The sequence below is a fragment of the Dendropsophus ebraccatus genome, chromosome 6 (genome assembly GCF_027789765.1).
Source record: "Dendropsophus ebraccatus isolate aDenEbr1 chromosome 6, aDenEbr1.pat, whole genome shotgun sequence".
NCBI lineage: Eukaryota > Metazoa > Chordata > Amphibia > Anura > Hylidae > Dendropsophus > Dendropsophus ebraccatus.
Window position 1 is genome coordinate 93,207,744 of NC_091459.1, and position 20,576 is coordinate 93,228,319.

The 20,576-nt window shown below is 41.4% G+C and overlaps 1 protein-coding gene across 1 annotated transcript in view; it reads left to right on the forward strand.

The window, feature by feature from the left end:
* Positions 1–20,576, forward strand: part of WWTR1 (WW domain containing transcription regulator 1) — a 67,093-nt gene that overhangs the window by 24,398 nt on the left and 22,119 nt on the right. The window contains exon 2 of the mRNA XM_069975377.1: positions 14,290–14,426. Within this exon, the coding sequence (XP_069831478.1) occupies positions 14,290–14,426 (137 nt within the window). The remainder of the gene's footprint in view (positions 1–14,289; positions 14,427–20,576) is intronic.

Here is a 20,576-nt window from a genome sequence, read left to right on the forward strand (position 1 = left end):
ATGGCCACCTTTAAACCTGTCATTACTATTATGCTGTCTAATCCACTAGTCATCGGGGCAGTCCCCGGCAGCTTTTCCCTGCCCCACCTGCCTTGATTGATGTATCTCTCAATGTTTGGGTATAGAGAGAGATCTATCAATCAAGATCAATGGGGGTGGAGAGTAGCATTAAAGTGAAGACAGGCTTCATACTTAATGGGAGGAGTCTAATCTGAACTTCAATACTGATCATATGACATTAAAGAGAAGTTAGTGTTGAATGCGGCCCTGCCTCCCTCAGGATTTGGCAATGAAGGAGTTAACTGTTTCCCAAGGTTTCGAAGGTTTGGGCTTTGGGAATGATTAGTGTTACTGCCGTGCCAGGACCTGCTTTGCACAAATGCATTTGGAGTGCTGGTGCTAATTTTCCACAGAAGGGGACTCGCTCTGTCAGACAGCTGAACTCTCCAAGACCTCTTGTATTATCTGCTGGAAACTCTGAGCAGAGGGAGAACTGAGTTTGTCACTGCCTTGGAAAAAGCCCCTTCACTAAAGTGTCAGGAATCCAACCTGCCAAACACCTTAAACTGAACAGCAGAGGGCTCTCGGTTAACCCTTTAAGACCCAGATCACAAAGGACTTATATTGTCTTCTCATTTTCCTGCAGTAAGAAACAAAGCAACATAAGGGCCAGTTCACACTGAGCAAAACATGTCAATTCTTTAAGCGGAGAGCCACGGAGAACAGAGCCATGCAAGACATCATCACATTGTCACAGTGCGGCAGACCGGATTCTGAGCGGAGTCCTCGGGGCGGGTTCCATGGTGCAGCCTCTGCTCGGAATTTCCACCTGTTTTGTTCAGTATGAACATTCTCTATTAACATGAAAACTCCCTTTGGCACTACTCAGGTTTTTTTTTTTATAGCCGTCATTGATTTGAATGTTATGTCAGATTTTCAGGAAAAGAAATCTTCATGCAGTGCCAAAGGGATCTATAGAGCCTATCAATCTGGAAATCTGATTCCAGTCCAAGGTCACAAGATTTACCAAGGTGAACTCACATGTATCTAGATGACATCAGATGGTCATGTTACTTGTACTTACCTTTTAGATACATCTATTTTTTGGCAAAGCTTGATAAGAACCATCACCACCACCTTTGCATCTCATTCAAAGGTTGGCAACAAGCTTTTCCAGAAAAAGAGAAAAACTTGCAGGCTTAGGCTATGTTCACACACAGTATTTCCATCAGTCTTTTGGTTAGTATTTTTTTTTTAACCAAAACCAGAAGTGTTTGTTTTTTTTAAACTAGAAACTGTACAAATCTTTCCATTATAATCTTTCCCTATCAGTTCCGTTCTTTATTTTGGTTGTAAAAATACTGACCAAAAGACTGAAGAAAATACTATGTGTGAACATTGCCTTAAGGTGTATGGGAGCACTCCCAAACAGCCACACACAGGCTGATTATCGGCACCAAGCTTCCCTGCCTGCCAGTAATTGTTCAGCTTGAAAGGACTCCATTGAAATGTTTTTTCCTCTCAAATTAGTTGATTTTAAAAATTTCCAATCTTCCAGTACTTATCATCTGCTGTATGTCCTCCATGTTTATTCTCTCCAGCCTGACACAGTGCTCTCTGCTGCCACATCTGTCCATTACAGGAACTTTACAGAGCAGTAGCAAATTCCCATAGAAAACCATTTGTGCTTTGGACAGTTCCAGACATGAACAGAGGTGGCAGCAGAGAGCACTGTGTCAGACTGGAAAGAATACACTATTTCCTGCAGGACATACAGCAACTGATAAGTACTGGAAGACTTGTGATTTTTAAATAGAAGTAAATGACAAATCTAAATAACACCTCATATAAAAGATATAAAAAATATTTAGCCGGAGTACCTCTATAACTGTTCACTTCTGATTGTCCCCACTTGGTGGGCAGAGAACTGATAAAAAGCCCATTGCTGAATGTTCCTAGATGTTCATTATGGGGATTGGTGGGGCTCTCAGGACTTGGAACTCGACAAATCAGAACTTCTGATTTGTTGCTAGTAAATGTCAGAGGATTTATAAAGATATAAGTGCCCTTTGATATTTCCTTATTATACGAGTTAATTTTATTTTTTTGTTACTAATAATAAGAGATTATAATTGCACCACGTATATTGGGTCCTTTTTACCAAATCAACGAGGAGGCTATGCTCTCACCCTTTTTTAAAACAACATAAAAACACAAAACAATTCCATAAAATCCCAGGAACATATATATATACACATTCCTACTGCATCAGCCATCTGCAATAGGAACGTATATATAAAGATTGTGGACGTACAAGGCATTAAAGGGAACCTGTCACCCACCCCACCCCTGGACAGAGCCCTGAATACATACCCCATACCCACTCCTGCGTGTCCTGCTCCCGGTATTCCCTGTCCGGGGGGGGGGGGGCTGCCTGGGGTGACAGGTTCCCTTTAGAGGGTTTGTTCTAGAAAAAGGCTGTACTATATATCCAGAAACGTCTGTCCACGGGCAGTGTCTGGCATTGAAGCTCATCTCAACTGAAGTGAATGGAGGGGGACTGTTTGTTGAAAAACAGCAGACCGTTCTTTTTGTCCTAGATAACCCCTTTAAGCTTCTCATTGTGGTTATGGAAGGACTAAGTAAGGCCAGACTGCAGCAACTGTTACTGATCCATGTATATTTAACCCTCTATCAGACAGAACATGACAGAAGTTGGAGATTAGGCCATCTGTCTAATGTTGAGTGGTCAACCCTGAAGAGAGACCATTGTGGCCCATGAGAAGCTATAGCTGGATGTAGCGGAAGTGCTCAGTCTAGCTGCCTGCGTGGGCCACTTAAAGTGCCTGGGGGTTACAGAGGCTATGCTCTTAGGCCCGCTTGGACATAACCCCCTTTTCAGTGTTTGCCGGCCACAAATGTACAAATATATAAATGTGAAGATCTTACAGAGCGCACTTTGTCATTTAGCTTCTGTCAATCACTAAAGAAATGTAACTTGTGGGCCGAGAGTTAACGCTGCACCTTACATTTCCGAGGTAGCACAACTACGTGGGCTCTTGAATAACCACATTATTAGCTCGATAAATGCATTTTGGCTAATGAGGCCCAGACATTAGCAGCCTGTTTGAGGACAGGAACACAATATGAATTGTCTATTTCAGTTTCTGTTCCTTTGTTCTTACTCCTTGGGCCCTGTCCAGATCTTAAATGTTAAATTACCAATAAAAATCAAAGGGGGTTTTGTTTCCCAATGTGTCATTGGTTACAGTGTTAAGTCTGGGAGCATTCTGTATACTAACAATGAACTCAGTCAATAGCTTGGGACTCAGCGAGATTTCTTTAACTAGCTCTTATCTGGATATCTGCAAGAAGCCAGTTATTTACTGCCCACACCATCCTCTTCTCTCTCTGCACAAAACGATCTGGAAGCGATAGCTTTAAAGAGCCAACTTGTTTGGAAAAAGCCACTGTGCAGGGTCATGACGAACAGCAGATCTACAGTGCTGCACTTCAGAATGAAACCTTCATTAAACTTTTGACTCTTTTGAGATAATATACAGTAAAGGCCCTATTCCACAGGTCGTTTAGAGGAGCAACATCGTTCGTATTCGGCCGATATCGGCCGCTACGAACGATATTCGTCCCGTGGAATAGAGTGCAACGATCAGCCGACATCGTTCATGTCGGCTGATCGTTGCAGTCGCTTGTTGAATAGGAGCATCGGCAGCAGACGCTGCTATATCCTATGGGCTGCCCGGACGATCAGCGATCCCCCGGGCAGCTCCCCGCCGCCCCTCCCGCACTCACCCGCTCGCTGACGCCGCGTTGAATAGCGGCGGCAGCGAGCAGGGAACGAGGAGCAAACGAGCGCTAATAGCGCTCGTTTGCTCCTCCAAACGACTCGTGGAATAGGGGCATAAGAGGCTACAGTACTAAACTACTTGCAGAGTTGACCCTCCCACTGGAAACGTACAGGTTCCTCCATGTCTTTCTTTTGCATATATGCTTCTCGCTGTCCTAAATTTGGGTAGTGTACCTCTCGGTGAGAGATTTTTGACGGCTAGACATGCCTCTACTCAAAGACATTTTGCCCAATTGACAAACGAGGAGACGCATCATTGGAGTATGATAAGCAGGATGGTTGTTTTAGCAAATCGCCCATTATCTAGGCTGTTCTTATCAAGCTGTTATGAGATATTGGGAACTAGGGTTACATGAGAGCACCCACACAGGGCGAACAGGCTCCAGGCATATGATCAGTTAGGAGGATTGTCTTCACTGAATACCATGAGCAGGTTGTCCACCATCCAAACACAGGTGGCACCTTCATACACCCCTGTGTACCCAGAACATACATTTGGTGTTACGACACCCATTATATGCCATGCTATTGACAGCCAGGCACTGTTGACTTTGCAATGATGTTATGAAAAAGCTATATTGCCATGGACTGGAACTGTGTCATCTTAGGGACGAGTCAAGGTTCTATTTGGGATCCAGTGGTGATCAGGTTCGAGTATGGAGGCCTTGTGGTAAGTGCTTCACTCCTGTCTTTGCTGTGGAAGGATACACTGCCACAACCGCTGGTGTGATGATCTAGGAACCATCACATATGACAGTCGGTCACCTCTAGTAGTGTAACGAGAGACTACTAGCTCAGTGATATGTACAGCACATCCTACTAGCCCATATGTTGCTTCTTATGGCAGGGCGTCCAGCTAGCTCCTTCAGCAGGGTAATGCTCGCCCACACACACCAAGGGTTTCCCAGAAATTTCTGTGCCAGATTGAAACACTTGGCTTACCCGGTCACCATATTTATCCCCAGTCGAGTATTTGTGGGTTCACATTGCGTTTTTGCAATCAGTTTTTTCATCCATTTTTGAAAAAGAAACTGAAGCATTTGTGTGCATCCGTCTTGATCCAATTCTTATTGACTTCCATTTTTGTGTTGACCACATATTTGTGTACGTTAAAAAAATGAATGCGTTTTGATCCTTTCCTTTTATTTAGTGGAAAAAAAAAACAGATCAAAACGGATGCACACAAATGCATTACTTTTTCATCAGTTTTTTGTAAAAACGCATGGAAAAAATAACGGATTGCAAAAATGCAGTGTGAACCCAGCCTTTGGATCCCTATTGGGTTCATTCAGAAATTTTTGAGTAGGCTGTTCACACACAAGAAAACCAGCCAGCACGACAGAGAAGAGGGAAGGTAACCCTGCATAAGAGTGCACATTTATAGGCTCTTCATAGTCTTTGGAATGCCGACTGACAACCCATATGGCCGCTGTTATGACGACAATCATCTTACCTGCATAGAAGATATCTGACAAGCGTCTAAGTGAAATATAAAACTACTACACCTAAAAGAACATAAAGAGATTTTGGGTTGAATGCCTCTAAATCTAAATGTAGTGTGAATTCATGGGAAATGTGCATGATGATTCTCCAGTAGTAGCTACTAATCGCTTTGAAGAGGATTAATCCATTTCTAAAGTTGGAAAGGAAAGTCTGACAGCTGCACTTAGAGACCGATGCAAGGTTCCCTCCAGTTGTTTTCAAGGGTACAGTCAGGAGCCACCCAGAGTGCTTTGCAACAGCTGTAAATGTGTGACGAAGGAAGAAGTTTATAAAGTGTGCCAACAATGTATTTTAAGATCACTCTAAGAATAGACACAAACAAGCAGCCCTGCTGGAATCTTCACCTCTATGCTGGGACAGGCCACACTGGATGGAGGTTACTCTGGGGTCCTTCATCCCAAACTCACAGATCACCAGCACCATGTAGTGTTCTACTCAACACAGACTTATGTTACAAGGCAATCTGAGTTCTTACTGATGTGAACAGTGCACAGAAATGATAAACTTGGATGTACTGTATGTAGGTCCTGATATACAGTGCTATATAAACACATAGACACTACATAAATCACTGTACTATGTAAATGTTTTATTACAGAACATCCAAATATAACCTGTAGAAAAAATATAGTCAGGTACCGTCTTGAAGATTTTAGGGGCCGTTGGCACCAATTTTTTGTTTCCTCCTATCCATTTATCTGTTTTCAATCCATATCAATTTGAATACCATGGTCAGTATTTAAGGTATAAGAAGTACACAGTATGCTGATATATACACTGCCAATGGCTAGCACCAGTATCAGAGCACACAGAGGACATGTTTAAAGGGGTTGTCCAATGAAAATCTTTTTCTTTCAAATCAACTGGTGTCCGAAAGTTATATAGATTTGTAATTTACTCCTATTTAACAAAAATCTCATGTGTTCCGATACTTATTAGCTGCTGTATGTTCTGCAGGAAATGTTTTATTTTCAGTCTGACACTGCTCTCTGCTGACATCTCTGTCCGAGACAGGATCTCTGTCTTGGTTTTCTTTGAATCCCCATAGAAAACCTCTCCTGCTCCAGACAGTTTCTGTCTCGGCCAGAGATTTTAGCAGAGAGAACTGTGTCAGACTGAAAATAAAATATTTCTTGCATGATATACAGCAGCTAATAAGTAAGGAAAGACTTGAGATTTTTTAATAGAAGTCAATTACAAATCTATATAACTTTCTGACACCAGTTGATTTGAAAGAAATCTGGACAATCCCTTTAATGTGGTTGTGCCCAAATTTAAACTAGTGGCCCAAATAATGCAAAGCATCAGTAGTAACCACAGATGTATTGTGCTATGTATACAATATGTTATAGTAAATGGCTGACTACACCTCAAAACAGAACATTTCTATCACATTTTTTTACATACTTTTAAATGAGTCACTTTTTGTAACAACTTGTTTCCCCCCAAGGATAAGCTCCTACAATTTTTTTATCCTACTGGATTTCATAGCACATTGAGAGCAATGACAACATTGAGTCATAGGTAGAAAATTCTGCCACTAGAAAGTTGGAGGCCGTATACAATGTCCTTAGAGGTCGTAGGTTAAGAAAATAGCTAGACAAGTCACACCACAACCAACAGTCCAGACAGTACAAAGTTGCTAGGTCAATGGACAAGCTCAAAGGCTTATCCGGGAACAAACCAGCAAAGAAATGTTAAGAGTCACATAACACTAAGAAGAGCTACAAATGGTTGAATTTGCCGGTAAGGGCCGTATTACACAGCACGAGCAACTGAGCAAACGAGTGCTGATCTCGATGATCAGTGATTGATTACTGATCCTATTTGCTTTGCTTTAATCAGATGTCGGGCACACTTTTTTTATTACATAGGGGGATGTTTGGCTGATAGACAATGATTTTTAAATATCTTAGAATTGAGCGATCAGTCGGCAACATGGGCAATTATCGTTCTGATCGATTATTGGCTGTGTAATAGGGTGGGAACGGTGCTCTAGAATGTATTCTGGAAGAGATGGACTTTTATATCTGTTTGGCTGGGTTCATACTACGTTTTGCAATCTGGTTTTTTTTTCCAAAAAACTGATACGTTTGTGTGCATCCTTTTTGATCCGTTTTTCCATTGGCTTCCATTGTAAAAAAAACAACCAAAAACTGATACTTTTTTTTTAACGGACAAAAAAATTAGGTTGAATACTTTCTGTATTTTCTGTACATTAAAAAAACTGATCTGGTTTTTTTTTTTTAGAATGGAAGTCAATGAAAAAAACGGATGCACACAAATGCATCCGTTTTTTTCATCCTTTTTTTGCAAAAAAGGATTGAAAAAACGTAGTGTGAACCCTGCCTTAGTCATTTAGTATGAGATGTTCTTGAGCTATTAGTCGATGACAGACCACTATTGATGAGTATGAGCATGTACACTAGTTTAATGGTATGGAAACAAAACTTGTATAGATGTGGGCATCTTTAGCAGGAAAGCTATCCATGAGAACATAATCCTGTGGTCTACATTAACATAAATGGATGTGTATACCCTTAAATAGCTCTCATGTGCTGAAGCTATATCATGCTCAAATCAGCAATTTTCTGTTCATTTTCTGACTGATCTCTGAATCACTCTACATTGGTGCGATTATTATGCTTTTACTCAACCAGTAGTTTTAACTTGTTACCAATTTTCTTCAAAGGCCACCTTAAACTGGATGGCATGCTGGAAAACAGACTTCTTATTGATTTCAGTCCATTTGAAGCAGTGCTGGATGAAGGAAAGTGTTGTGTGAGCAGGAAGTCCTATCCCCAGTCCGGTCTGGGATACACATGTATTTACCAGTGGCGCACAGTACACCTCTGATGGAGGGTTGTTTCTTCTCAGGATCTCGATTTTTTACAGTACTGTATATAAATGTAGAATCACGTAGCACAAGAGTCGTAAGTGATTGTAAAATCAGAGTGTTGCTTTCTTTTAAGGGTTTCATTAAAAATGCTTTCACATTACTTACGTAATTGAAGTGATAGTGATTTATTCATTTTTTTCATTTTGCTGTTGCCTATGCGGTGATGAAATTTCGCTTTGATTGTTTTATGGCTATATACTAAGAATAAAGGAGCTGTATCATCTAAAAAATAATTTGGGCACCACATTAAAGTTTTCGAGTGCATGGACTACATGGATGACACATTAATGTCATTGAGAACTGTGTAATCCATTGTTTTATATTTGGTAGTGCTGCAGATGGACTAAACACTTGCTATACGTTTTCCCCAAAGTTTACAGATAAGCACTGGGGACCTTAGCAGCATAACACTCTTTCCGAATGGAAGCCCCTTTTACACAGGTTAAGTATCGGCAATGAGCGTTCCTAGAAACAACAATTGGCCCATGTAAAAGTGACAGCGATCAGCTCATGAGTGGGAAAACGCCCACTTGTTGGCAGAATGCATCTTTTCCGTGATGCTAAACATTTATCACTATTTGCGCAATTAGGGGATGTATGTCCAATAGTGTAGTCAAATGGCCGCACAAATATTCGTGCTTTGTAAAGACACTGCAAACGAGCCCCAATCTCGAGATCTTCACGTCTAAAAGGACCCTAATTCCTTAATAATTATACCTTACAAGTACTTTTTATGTATTTTTACGTACAGGTGTCATGATCTTGTGATCAGGAGATCAATACAGCAGGGGACCTGGGTGGATAGAAAGCAACAAAGGGTGGAGTGTGTCCTGCCTATACATGCCGTCATTAACAACAGTTTCACACTAGTGTAATACAGAAGCATTTATGCCTCCATATTATGGCCACAAATCCATGCCTGGCTGTGGGCTCTTGCTATAAGCTGAGATAGATGGCTTCTTTTACACTAATATCTGATAGAAACTGAAACAACTAATATCTAATTTACACTAATGTCTGATAGAAACATAAACAACTTATATCTGATGTAAACCTGTTAGATCAAACATGTAGCGTGTTCCACAAAACAAGTATACTGACATATCAATGTGAAAGCAACTACAGTACTTTTAGCTTATCCACCAATTTCATTAGGATTATAAGACCCAGTACTAAATGTTGTAGCAATGGTGGCCAGTAGATCAGCCTTAATAGGACTTCCTGGTGACTGGTTCCCTTTTCGGTGGAAGATGTATAATATTATTAGGCAAGCTGTACATCTATAACATAAATTATACATGAATACATTATAAAAATAGAAGTAATAGCTGCTAAAAATAATCCTGGCTCCTATTATGTAAGACATTAGACTGATGGAACATTTGACCTCCTTTTGTGGATTATAACTTTCTCCATAGTTCATCCAGTTTTCAGATGGACATCTGTGAGGTGGAAAGCCCTGCCCTTGTATGATAATTATAAACGGATAAAGAGGATTATAACCACTCATCTTGATCACGTTGCTTAAAACGCAACCATATTTTTCTTGGTTTTCTTTGGTTTCACTGTTGACTTCAGCAATGGGAATCTGGTATTTGATAGGTAAAGCCCAGTGCTAGGCATCCTAAATTGTGGATATTCCATTGTAAAGACACTTCACATTCTGTCGGCTTCTTTCTCCCTTGTGTATTATGTTGCACAAACTAGATTGTAGGTTGTAGCATAATCGGCTTTATTATTCTATTTACAGCAATATAACTAGGTCACCGGTGAAGAGTTACTGGTTCTTCTTGACTCTCCGGCTGGAAACAGTTGAGCCTCTCACAATTGTGTTAATGTGAAATCAACTGTTGAAAGATATGTTATGTGCCAGATATACAGATATAGAATAGAACGCAAAAATAACAAAATGTGGGCTTGTTCATTCGGTACGCCATGCTATATAATTAGTATTTTGTGTAATGTGCGTGTAGAATTGTGAGAATGAAGCGGATTGTGTCTCTGTAGTCTCTTCACGTGTCATCTTTTCTGTGCCGGTTAATTGATGGGGTCTCATTGCAAAATCCATTCTGGTCAGTAAAGTTTTCAGCTAACATATTAATTGGCCGCATGATTAGTAGACATGGTTCCATGCAGCCAAAACCTGTAAAAGTACTATTAAGGTCCCCATACATCTTCAACAACTGATGGCTGTCAGTCATCTCTCCTATCAAGCCCCCGTCCTTCTCATACACAGGAACAGTCAGCAGGGCTGAGTGTTCCTGTATTTTCTATAAGGGGGAAGGGTTAAGCCGCAGCCACAGAGCTTGGACTGTGGCTTATCTCTTCCAGAACAAAGGGGTCGGGCAGTTTTTTTCCAACATACCCAATCCCTATCTCCGCCGACTTCATGTCACGGTGGACAGTGGGAAGAGCTTCATACACATTATACTGAAAGCGGAAACAGCCACAACTGCTGGGTATGGCCAAGGTGTATAGGAACCGTTTGGTATTGTTCACACAATGCTGTTTTCTTTGCAGCACTGTTGCAGTACTTTTTCAGTTCTGTGTCATTTCAATAAAAACCCTGCAGTACCGCAACATTGCTGCAATGAAACTACATTGTGTGTGACCACAGCCTTATGAGAAACCAGTCTAATCTAATTCATCTGGGAATAATTATGGTCTATTTAACAAAGATCTTACTCTGCAGTTATGGGCACTGTCACATGGGGCAATTGGCTGAACAGATCAACATCCCCCTGTGTAATAGGGCTAGCGATAAGCGGATCAACAATGAAACACTTGTTCATTGATCCATTGGGTCAGTTTCACCTGTCAAAAATTATTTGTTTCCCTAGGCTGCATGTAATCCGATCTCTCAGCTCTGATTTTTAACAGTTTAAAAGAGTTACATATGAACTTAGGGGGGAAGCACTACTATATTAAGAATATTTTTTTCTGGCTGAGAAATTGGTGCCCATTTAAGCATTTACACAGAAAATAAACCAAAAAATCTTCTTCACTCTAGTTCAAAGGAGTACCTGGCAGAACATGGATAAGTGCCACTACAGCTTGTATCTTCCCTGCATGTGGTATAATAGTGTTATCTTCCGTTCTCCTCTTCCTGTTTTGTGTATGTGAAAGGTTCAGTCATGTGTAATGTTATGTCTTTGATCGGCTATTCATGTGGGTAGCCCAGGAAAATAGAAGACAATTCCGTGTAATTGGGAAAGTTAAAATGGTTACCTGTGACGAATGTACACTTGTGTATTTGTAAATTGCTTGTATAGCAATTTCCTAATATAATTCTATTCTCGGAATTGCTCGCCTCTTATAATAGGACATAGCAGCAGCAGCAGAGGAAGTCAAATTGCTCCTGCAGATTTTAGGTCTCCAGTTATGATGGCCCATGTCCTATGAGGATACAGAGAACCCGGCAGCGTTCTATTATCAGATAGATATAATTATTGAATTATATTTACAGATGGTATTATAAACTGTTCCCATGTTTGCAAGGTTAGGTTTAGCAATGTTAAACCTACTCTTTAATGATGGTTCAAGCCTGAATCTCATAGTGCAATCTCAGTTTTTCTTTTGTTAATAGTTTACTTGGCTGAACTAGTATTGTTATTGTACTTCCTCCTGCCTGATTCATTATCTTTCATTCTCACTGGCAGAATAGCCGGTTTTTCTCCATGTCCTAGAGGTGCGGGCAGGCTGGGTAGAGTTTCCGTCTTTTCATTAGGTTAACATTTGTAGTCGATCTGTGCTAGCACCTGTTGGGTAACCTTCTGCTAGACTAGGTGTGTTTACGGCCCTGCAAAGCTCAGCACAAAATGAACAGGCTTTAACATGCCCTGTCACCTCCACAGCAGCCTGCACAGTCACAACTCATCTGTTGCTTCAGAGACATTGATAAGATATAGGGCAACCTGACTTCACCACTTTGCACACTTTCACCGTGGACTTTGGACACATAATAATATTAGAGAGTAAACCACATAGATTTTCTGTAGGTTTGAGGTAGGGAATGGCCTCACTTGACTTCAAGTAAAACTGCTAGTTAATGATACACATTGGCTCGTCTACTGCCATAGGGACAGTACATCCTACTGCTATAGACTTTAAAGGGGTTGGCCACTTTATAGTAAAATTGTTTTGTGTGCAGTATAAGTAGTGTATTCATATTACGTAGTAACAGCAGCTCCCTGTGAACATCATAGAGCTAAAATCAGACTCCCCTGCTCCAGGCTGGGCTGCCCTACTCTGTGGTGAGTCTGTCCATAAAATGGCTGACATGGAATAGCATGTGATCATGTTCTGCCCCAGTGTCCTTATTAGGCAAATACAGGCTAAGTGGTGAAAACATGGAGGTGGGGCAAGGTCACATGTTTCTCCATGTTGGCCATCTTATGGACAGCCTCACCAGGACATCACAGCCTGGAGGAGGGGAGTCTGATTTTAGCTCTATGAGGTACACAGGGAGTTGCTGTCAGTATATACAATGAATACACTTACTAATACTGTACACTGAACTATTTTACTTTAAAGTGGCCAACCCTTTTAAGGATTGAGGTGCCTGTACTAATTTAGATTTTAGACTGTGCAGTATCTCTATGGCCTGCCCTACTGTACAGCCCCATAGTACTGATGTTCTCGGAAGTGACAGAGGAGTGTTGTAATGTTCTGGGCTGTGAATGAGAGCATGGTTCAGCTAATCTGTCCTTGGTACTTTGGCACATATAGCAGAGGGTCCTTGCCAGAAAGAGCCCCATTTTCCTTGTATAATAAGTCTTGCCACATTGTACATCCATGATTACATGACCTAACAGCAGCTGTCTTTTATATGGGATTGTCATGCAACGCCTCCATAGAAATCACTGTGTTTCAGATTACTACAGTCTATACATCACATTTATAATAGGCTTCATTTACAGCTAGAGAAAGGGCAAGGAGGCTTTGTCGCACCTCAACGTTTTCCTGCCATTAATCAGATTTTTCTAAAAATAAATTGAGGAGAAGAACGTCTTATTATTGTTCTCATCACCCTCGTCCTAATAATATAGTGTAAATATAAAGCTCTCTCTTAATGTGTACAAAACATAGCGAAAGGTCTTTGAGTACAAAATCTAGCTCAGTATAGTTTAACTGTGATATCATGGGCTGTAATAGTTTTGTTTTAAAGCCATAGCACCCATCTCAGAAAGGGAAATGGCACGGTATCTAATCCTATCATTATTTCTGGTGTTCCACAGGGTGACACATCGCTTACTCAACTGCAATATCAATAGATTTCCCAACTCCTGCCTGCGCTTCTGCTGGATGGAGTGGGTGTCTCAGCAGGATCCTGGCACACTACAAGCTGTCAGTCAGTAAAGTGCAATAAATGAGTCAAACCTTCACAAGTTTGAGTTTTGTGACATATCCTTCCCTGACTTACCCAGAGGGTGGTCAGGCTTTGAAGTGACTGAGTCATAAGATCGTCTCTATTCTCCAAGTGACAAAGCCCCTATCTTGGCACCAGTGGCCATTACTCTGGGTGTCTGACTCTAAGCTACTGTTATCTTTAATTGCAACATGTTTGCATAACAAAAGCCTCAGACTTTAGTGTCTGCATTGCTTTCTGTTTCCTGGGGCTGTCTATAGAGAAGTAGTGATTTGTCATTAAATAAAAGCTACAGCTCTGCAAATGATAAAAGTTTCCTCCAACGTAGTGAACTGGTGGATGTAAGAATATAATTCATCTGATGCCTAAAGCCTTTACATTATAACCTAGAAATCCAGAAATTCATCCAATAAAATACCCCTCCCTATTAAAAAAAAAAAAAATGTCCCCCCATTCCTCACAACAAACTTGGGGGGCGGATTAGGAGATGCAGCCTTACTCCTCATATTAAAAAGGCTGGCTGATCAGACAACCCCTTGGTAACAATGCATACAGCTTCAACTTACTATATTGATGGGACTTGTTTTTGCTTTGTTCTTCAGCCATTTACTTGTTTGGTCACCATAATAACTTTTTTTTTCTATTTTATTACAGTCACATGGAGAAAATTACAACATGGCAAGACCCCCGCAAGACAATGACACAGCCAATGCCTCATATGAACCACCATCCGGTTACCACTTCTACCCCAATAAGTCAAAGATCACTGGCAATGTCCCAACCCAACCTTGGTATGTTTTCCTGAAACAGTCTATGTAGACATATTGTGATCAGTACTTAACAACATTAGTCATTATCCTGATATTGGGCAAAAGGAATTTTTCACTATATTGGAAAAAAAGGATAGGTATTGCTTACAGTACATTTTTGGCAACTATTCTATTTCCCATCTCACTGCTATAAAGATAAAGACGCCCATACACTGTCACCCCATACTAACAAATGTTTGGCTCAGCCAAGTATTTGTGTGTTTTAAACGAGAAGAGGGAAGGTAAGCCCCTGCCAGATAGCTCTAGCAGTGACTTACCTTTCTGAAAACAAAAGATACAGGCAATCCAAATGCCTAATCCTTCTCTCCCCTGACGACATTAGTCAGCAGGGAGTTGGGATGCCCCACACACATTAAACAGTTGACTAGTCTTGCCAGAAACAGCGGGTCCAGCAAATTTTCAATAATTCGTATTGGGGCCTAAAGGTTGTACTCACCATCACCATTTGGAGCCTTTGTCAACAGTTCCATCAGATTTACAAAAAGAATTGCACTGTGTGCTCCCATCAGTGGGAGCCTATGGGTACAATTGGTGTCCATCATTTCATTGATCTGGTAGACATGACGGCAATGTGAGCAGAACCTAATAGTAATAAAAGTATTAAGAGGGCAGAATGACCCACTACTTCAAAATCTGGTCTACCACTGATCTGTATGAAGGGGCTTGGATTGAACTTCTTAAATGGGGCATTATGCTTATACTTTCCATATGGTCCAGTAAGTTTTTTTCTGAGGAACCTTTTAAGTTGGCCATAGACTTGAGCTTTCTACTGGCAGATTTTAACCTGTCTGATCTTTTTTCGTATGCAGTGTCTGGCAGACACTAACCTCCCTCCCTTCATAGGAATAACGTACTAGTTTGGCCAGGCTGAACACGAATGTTATTGGGACTGTTGAGAAAAATAAGCTAAACACCAACTATGATAGTGTCTACGGCTAGACTTAACTTACATAAAATACATATAATAAATCATCATAATTAGAGCAAATACTGTGTGAACCCCATACACTTTAAGGTAGCACACCTAAAGTGAGTTACACATATTCCACCCTGAACTTCTCACTAATCTCACCGGGATCACCCTGGAGAAGCATGTTTAGATGTCCATTAAATGCATTATAAGATTGCCATTGCTTTTCCCTCCAAGAATAAAGATGGTGAAAATCCAAAATGCCTGATGCTTTTCACCACTGGCATCCTCTGTCTGGGGAGAGTTGGGATGCTACCGTACACCTCAGATAGTTAGGAGAACCTGCCAAAGGTGTATCTGGTCATCAAAAATAGTATCTCCACTATAAGTGTCCAGACACAGTGGATATATCCAGTAACACTGTTAAACACATCACTTGACTTCATGATCACTCACTACTCTCCAGTATTTTGCTATAATCCAATATGCATTAAAATAACTCACGATTCTTGAGTTGGTCGATTTGTCTTCTGGCATTGGACCGTTACAGAAAGTAGTTTAATAAATCCATGGCCTGCATTTGTTTATAGGTTTCTAGTCAGATGTCACATACTTAACCATACATAAATTTCCAGTTGCATTAGAGCCAAAGCAAGCCTTGCCAACATCCTAGTAGACTTTTCAAGAAAATAATGAAAAATGCAGAGCAAGTTAAACTAATTTCTTGGCCGTCACCCCAGAACCCACTTTGAACTGTTCCATCTTGAAAGAAATGGCAGTCTACACCTATGTCTTTATCCTCCTGATTTTCTTCCTAGTCTTGGAATTGAAACATATCTTTCTTTTGAAGGCCTGCCATCTCCTGGCTCCAAGGTTTAAGCATCCAGAGATTGAGCCCGGGTCTCTACATTTAATGGGGAACATGTGTGTAGCTGAAGCTCTTATTTATAACATGGAAAATGTAGTGTGCTTTGTACAGTCTGCTCCCCTGGCTTGCACTACATCTTGGCATTGTTTGAATATACAAAAGTACTTATAAACATTTTTATCAAAATAATATGAATGTGACTAAGCAATACCACATCCTAACATGACTGTGAGCAAATGCAAACCTCAGGGGAGAGGTCACGTAATCTACAGAGTTTAACCCGAAGCCGCAAAACCTACTTTCTTCCTATTTGTTTGCTTCGTTCTACTGCAAGCTGTATACAGTGACTTATCGAAAACTCTGTTTATTCCGAAGCTCATCTGCTAGCCATTAGGTGAAGTTAATTCTCGATAACAGTAATGACTTAATGTGACTGTAAAGAGGTTTTGTTGTATTCAGATGGTAGAATAACAGATTCAGTGTCATTTAGAGATGAGCGAACCGGGTTTAGGTTCGATTCCATCCGAACCCGAACGATCAGCATTTGATTAGCGGGGGCTGCTGAACTTGGATAAAGCTCTAAGGTTGTCTGGAAAACATTGATACAGCCAATGACTATATCCATGTTTTCCACATAGCCTTAGGGCTTTATCCAACTTCAGCAGCCACCGCTAATCAAATGCCAAAAGTTCGGGTTCGGATGGACTCGAGCATGCTCCAGGTTCGCTCATCTCTAGTGTCATTCTTTTGAAGTGGACCTGCAAAGTAGAACTGAAAAGTGTGTGTATATAATATATTATATTTATATATATAATTATTATTTTTTTTATTATTATTTGTTAGAGCATAGGAGTTTGTAGTAAACATCAGTGATGTAAGGTCTAGGGAACCGCAGGTTATAGAAGTCATGTTTTAGTGCACTTCTGAGCGGTTGTTTATACCAGTTGGTCCTGACATTGGTGGGTGATCTCATTACACATTCCACTCTGGAACATTATAAAAGTGAGTAATGCTAGGCTTCAGCTCGGAATGGCCTGTCTGGTGATGATCTATGGAAGACAAATCTAGGAATGCTTCTGGCCTGTGGCATCATTACAATATCTTACATTACAAATAAAATACAATCCAGTCGCTTTGTATAACTAAGGGTATGTTCACACTGAACAAAACGAAAGAAAAAAATCCTGCCTGCCTCAGTGTCTCTATGGGATGGCTCACGTGGCTCCACTCCTGCAGCTCTCCGCTCAAAGAATTGACATGTCAATTCGTTAAGCAGAGAGAGATGGAAGCAGAGGCGCACTAGAAATCCCATAGAGACACTATGTGACGCTGAGACAAGCAGAATTCTGCCCGTTTTGCTCAGTGTGAACGGGCCCTCAGTGGCAGACACAGTGAGTAAGCAATACTCATATTGTTTCCTATACTGTTTACTGTTTGTGACTGACAGTTATACACATCGGTGGGTTAGGTCTCACTGGACCAGACCATGTCCAGAAAGATATCATATATATGTGTTTCTAAATTATTTTATTTGTCTGTAACTTGCATTCATGTTAATAAATCTTTTGTACCATGATTTATTTGTGAGGTTCCAGTTCTGGCGTGGTTTTTGTGATTAAGGGCCCTATTCCACAGTAACGATAATCGGCCAGATTGGCCCCATTTGGCCCGATTCGGACGATTATCGTTCGGTGAAATAGAGAGAACGATCAGCCGATGTCATCGGCTGATCGTTCATTTAGGGCCAGACCTAAAATCATCGTTTTCCCACCGCACATCGCTACGTTTGAATAGCGGTGCGCGGCGGGCGACCGACAATTCGACAAGTAGCAGCAGCATACATTACCTGTCCAGGCTTCTGTTTCGCGCTGTCTTCATCCCCGGGTCCTGCGCGCTCTATCTTCAGAATGGCCTGTCAGCTGACAGAGCGCTCAGCCAATCACAGGCCGGGACCGCCGCGGCCTGTGATTGGCTGAGTCTGGCCTGTCAGCTGACAGGCCATAATGAAGATAGAGCGCGCAGGACCCGGGGATGAAAACAGCGCGGATAAGAAGCCTGGACAGGTAATGTATGATGCTGCAAGGACATAGGTAACGATCATTGATCATTGGGCCGTGGAATAGGCCCAGTAAACGAGCGGCGATCTAGCAGATCGCCGCTCGTTTACATCGTTGATCGGGCACTCCTCGGCCCGTGGAATAGGACCCTATAAATTTTAGACATCTTCGACTAAAGTTAGCCAAACATGTTGTCTTTTATGGGTCTGGCTGACTGTTTAAGGTGTATGTTGGTCTGCCGACTCATCATCTGTTGATGGAGAGTTGGGTCGGGCATGCTGGATGCTACATGCTGGAGTAAGCCATCACCAGGGCTGTCTGGCTGCAGCTTACACCTCAGGTCCCCACAGAGAACACATGAGCATTTGATCAAACGTGCATGTGTATGGCCCCCTTAAGATGACAAATATGGAGACCCTCAGTCCTCATTATTGCTTGACTTCGTTGAGGAGAACTTGAAATGGTGCGGTGGTCAAGCAAGTGCAGTGCGGTATCGCTCTATTCAGAAACAGTAAGAGCTATGAAAGCAGCCAAGTCCAGGACTCTTTCTAAGTGATCACTGGAGAGGTCCCAGCAGTGGGGTCCCCAGCAATTGTACACTTTATACCTATCTTACCCATCTACTTTAATGTCAAAATATATGATACTTTTGCCATAATGTAACTTGTAGTATCAGGATATCCTGCCTAGTAAATATAGGCATTGACTGTTTAATAGGGGTATATTCTTTTAAATAGTGATACTTTTGCAACATATTAGAAATGTGATTCCAGGGGTCCAGACTGAGCATCATATGTAAGCTGTGCTAGCAGTCAGGTATAGCACCTGCTACACTTTATCGGAAACTAAATGGTCAGGAAACCTCAAAACAATGAGCAGTTTCAGAAAGCGGTGCTGAAGGCTATAAACACATGCAACAGACTTTTCCATATCCTGCTGCAAGGAGGAGGAGAAATGTCCTATTGTTTGAAGAGGATGTCATGAAATAATGGTTATGTTGGCTTCATAGGCTGCTAGATGAAAATGGAAAATCCCATTTTTATTTTCCCACCTTTTAACCTATCATTTCCACCACTGGTTGCCAGATTCCTATTTGATATATTTATATTCGCTATTATCTTCTGGGTACTACTTGTCTTGTCCCCAGCACAGACACCCAAACACCCCTACTAAATAAAAACTGTCCTGCTTTAAATGGATGGGGCTTACCTTGTAAGTTTCCCCCCCAGTTTTATGCAAATAAAGCTTATTGTTGTATAATGTTATAAAAGTTATACAACTGTCTAGTATAGCTTGTGTTGACATTCTCTTACCATATTCCTGCTTGTTGTCAGGGAATAGAGCCAACATTCTTCTTTCCATTCCGTAGCTAAAAAACCCATCCTGATTGTGTCCAGTTCACTCAGGTGGACAAGTATGTCCAATGCCTTGTGTCAATCTGAACATAATTTATAGTGTTTTTCCCCCGAATATCCTTCATTTACAGGAAACCAGAAAAGTTAAAATGACATAATAACAATAATAATTTTTTTTTTTTTTACTCTTCCAGCATAATAGGACCAGAAGTGGCTAGTGGGGCAGACTTATGCTGGGTGGGTAAAATAAGAGTTTTGTTGAAGGGACATCAAACTGCTTTGCAATTTTTGCCTTCCCATTTTTTAACCCCTAGGCGACCTAGGACATACCGTTACATCCTGGAAGTCTGTCACCAGACGACCCTGAACGTACCGGTATGTCCTGAGCTATGAAGCGCGCTCCGGAGCGGAGCGCGCTTCATAGCAGGTGGGGGCCGGCTGCAATCAGCACCGTTAGTGACACGCTGCAGCGATCGCGCTGCAGCCTGACATTAACTCCTTAAACGCCGCAGCGTTTAAGTGTAAGTGACAGGGGGAGTCCCCTGTCACTTACCGATCGGGACCCCCGCAGTTAAAACGGACCGCCGGAGGTCTCTCACCTGCCTCCCTGCGGTCCGATCGAAGCTCTGGTCACTGAGCCTGCACAGGCAGGCTCAATCAGCAGAGCGCCGATAACACTGATCAATGCTATGCCTATGGCATAGCAGTGATCAGTGTAAAAATCAATGTATGTACAAGTCCCCCAAAGGGACTTAAAATGTGTAAAAAAAAAAGTTAAAAATCACTAACACACTACCCCAAAACCCCTCCCCCAATAAAAGTTTAAATCACCCCCCTTTCCCATTATATAAATAAAACATATAAAAATAAATAAATAAATAAACATATAATATACTGTAGCGTGCGTAATTGTCCAATTTA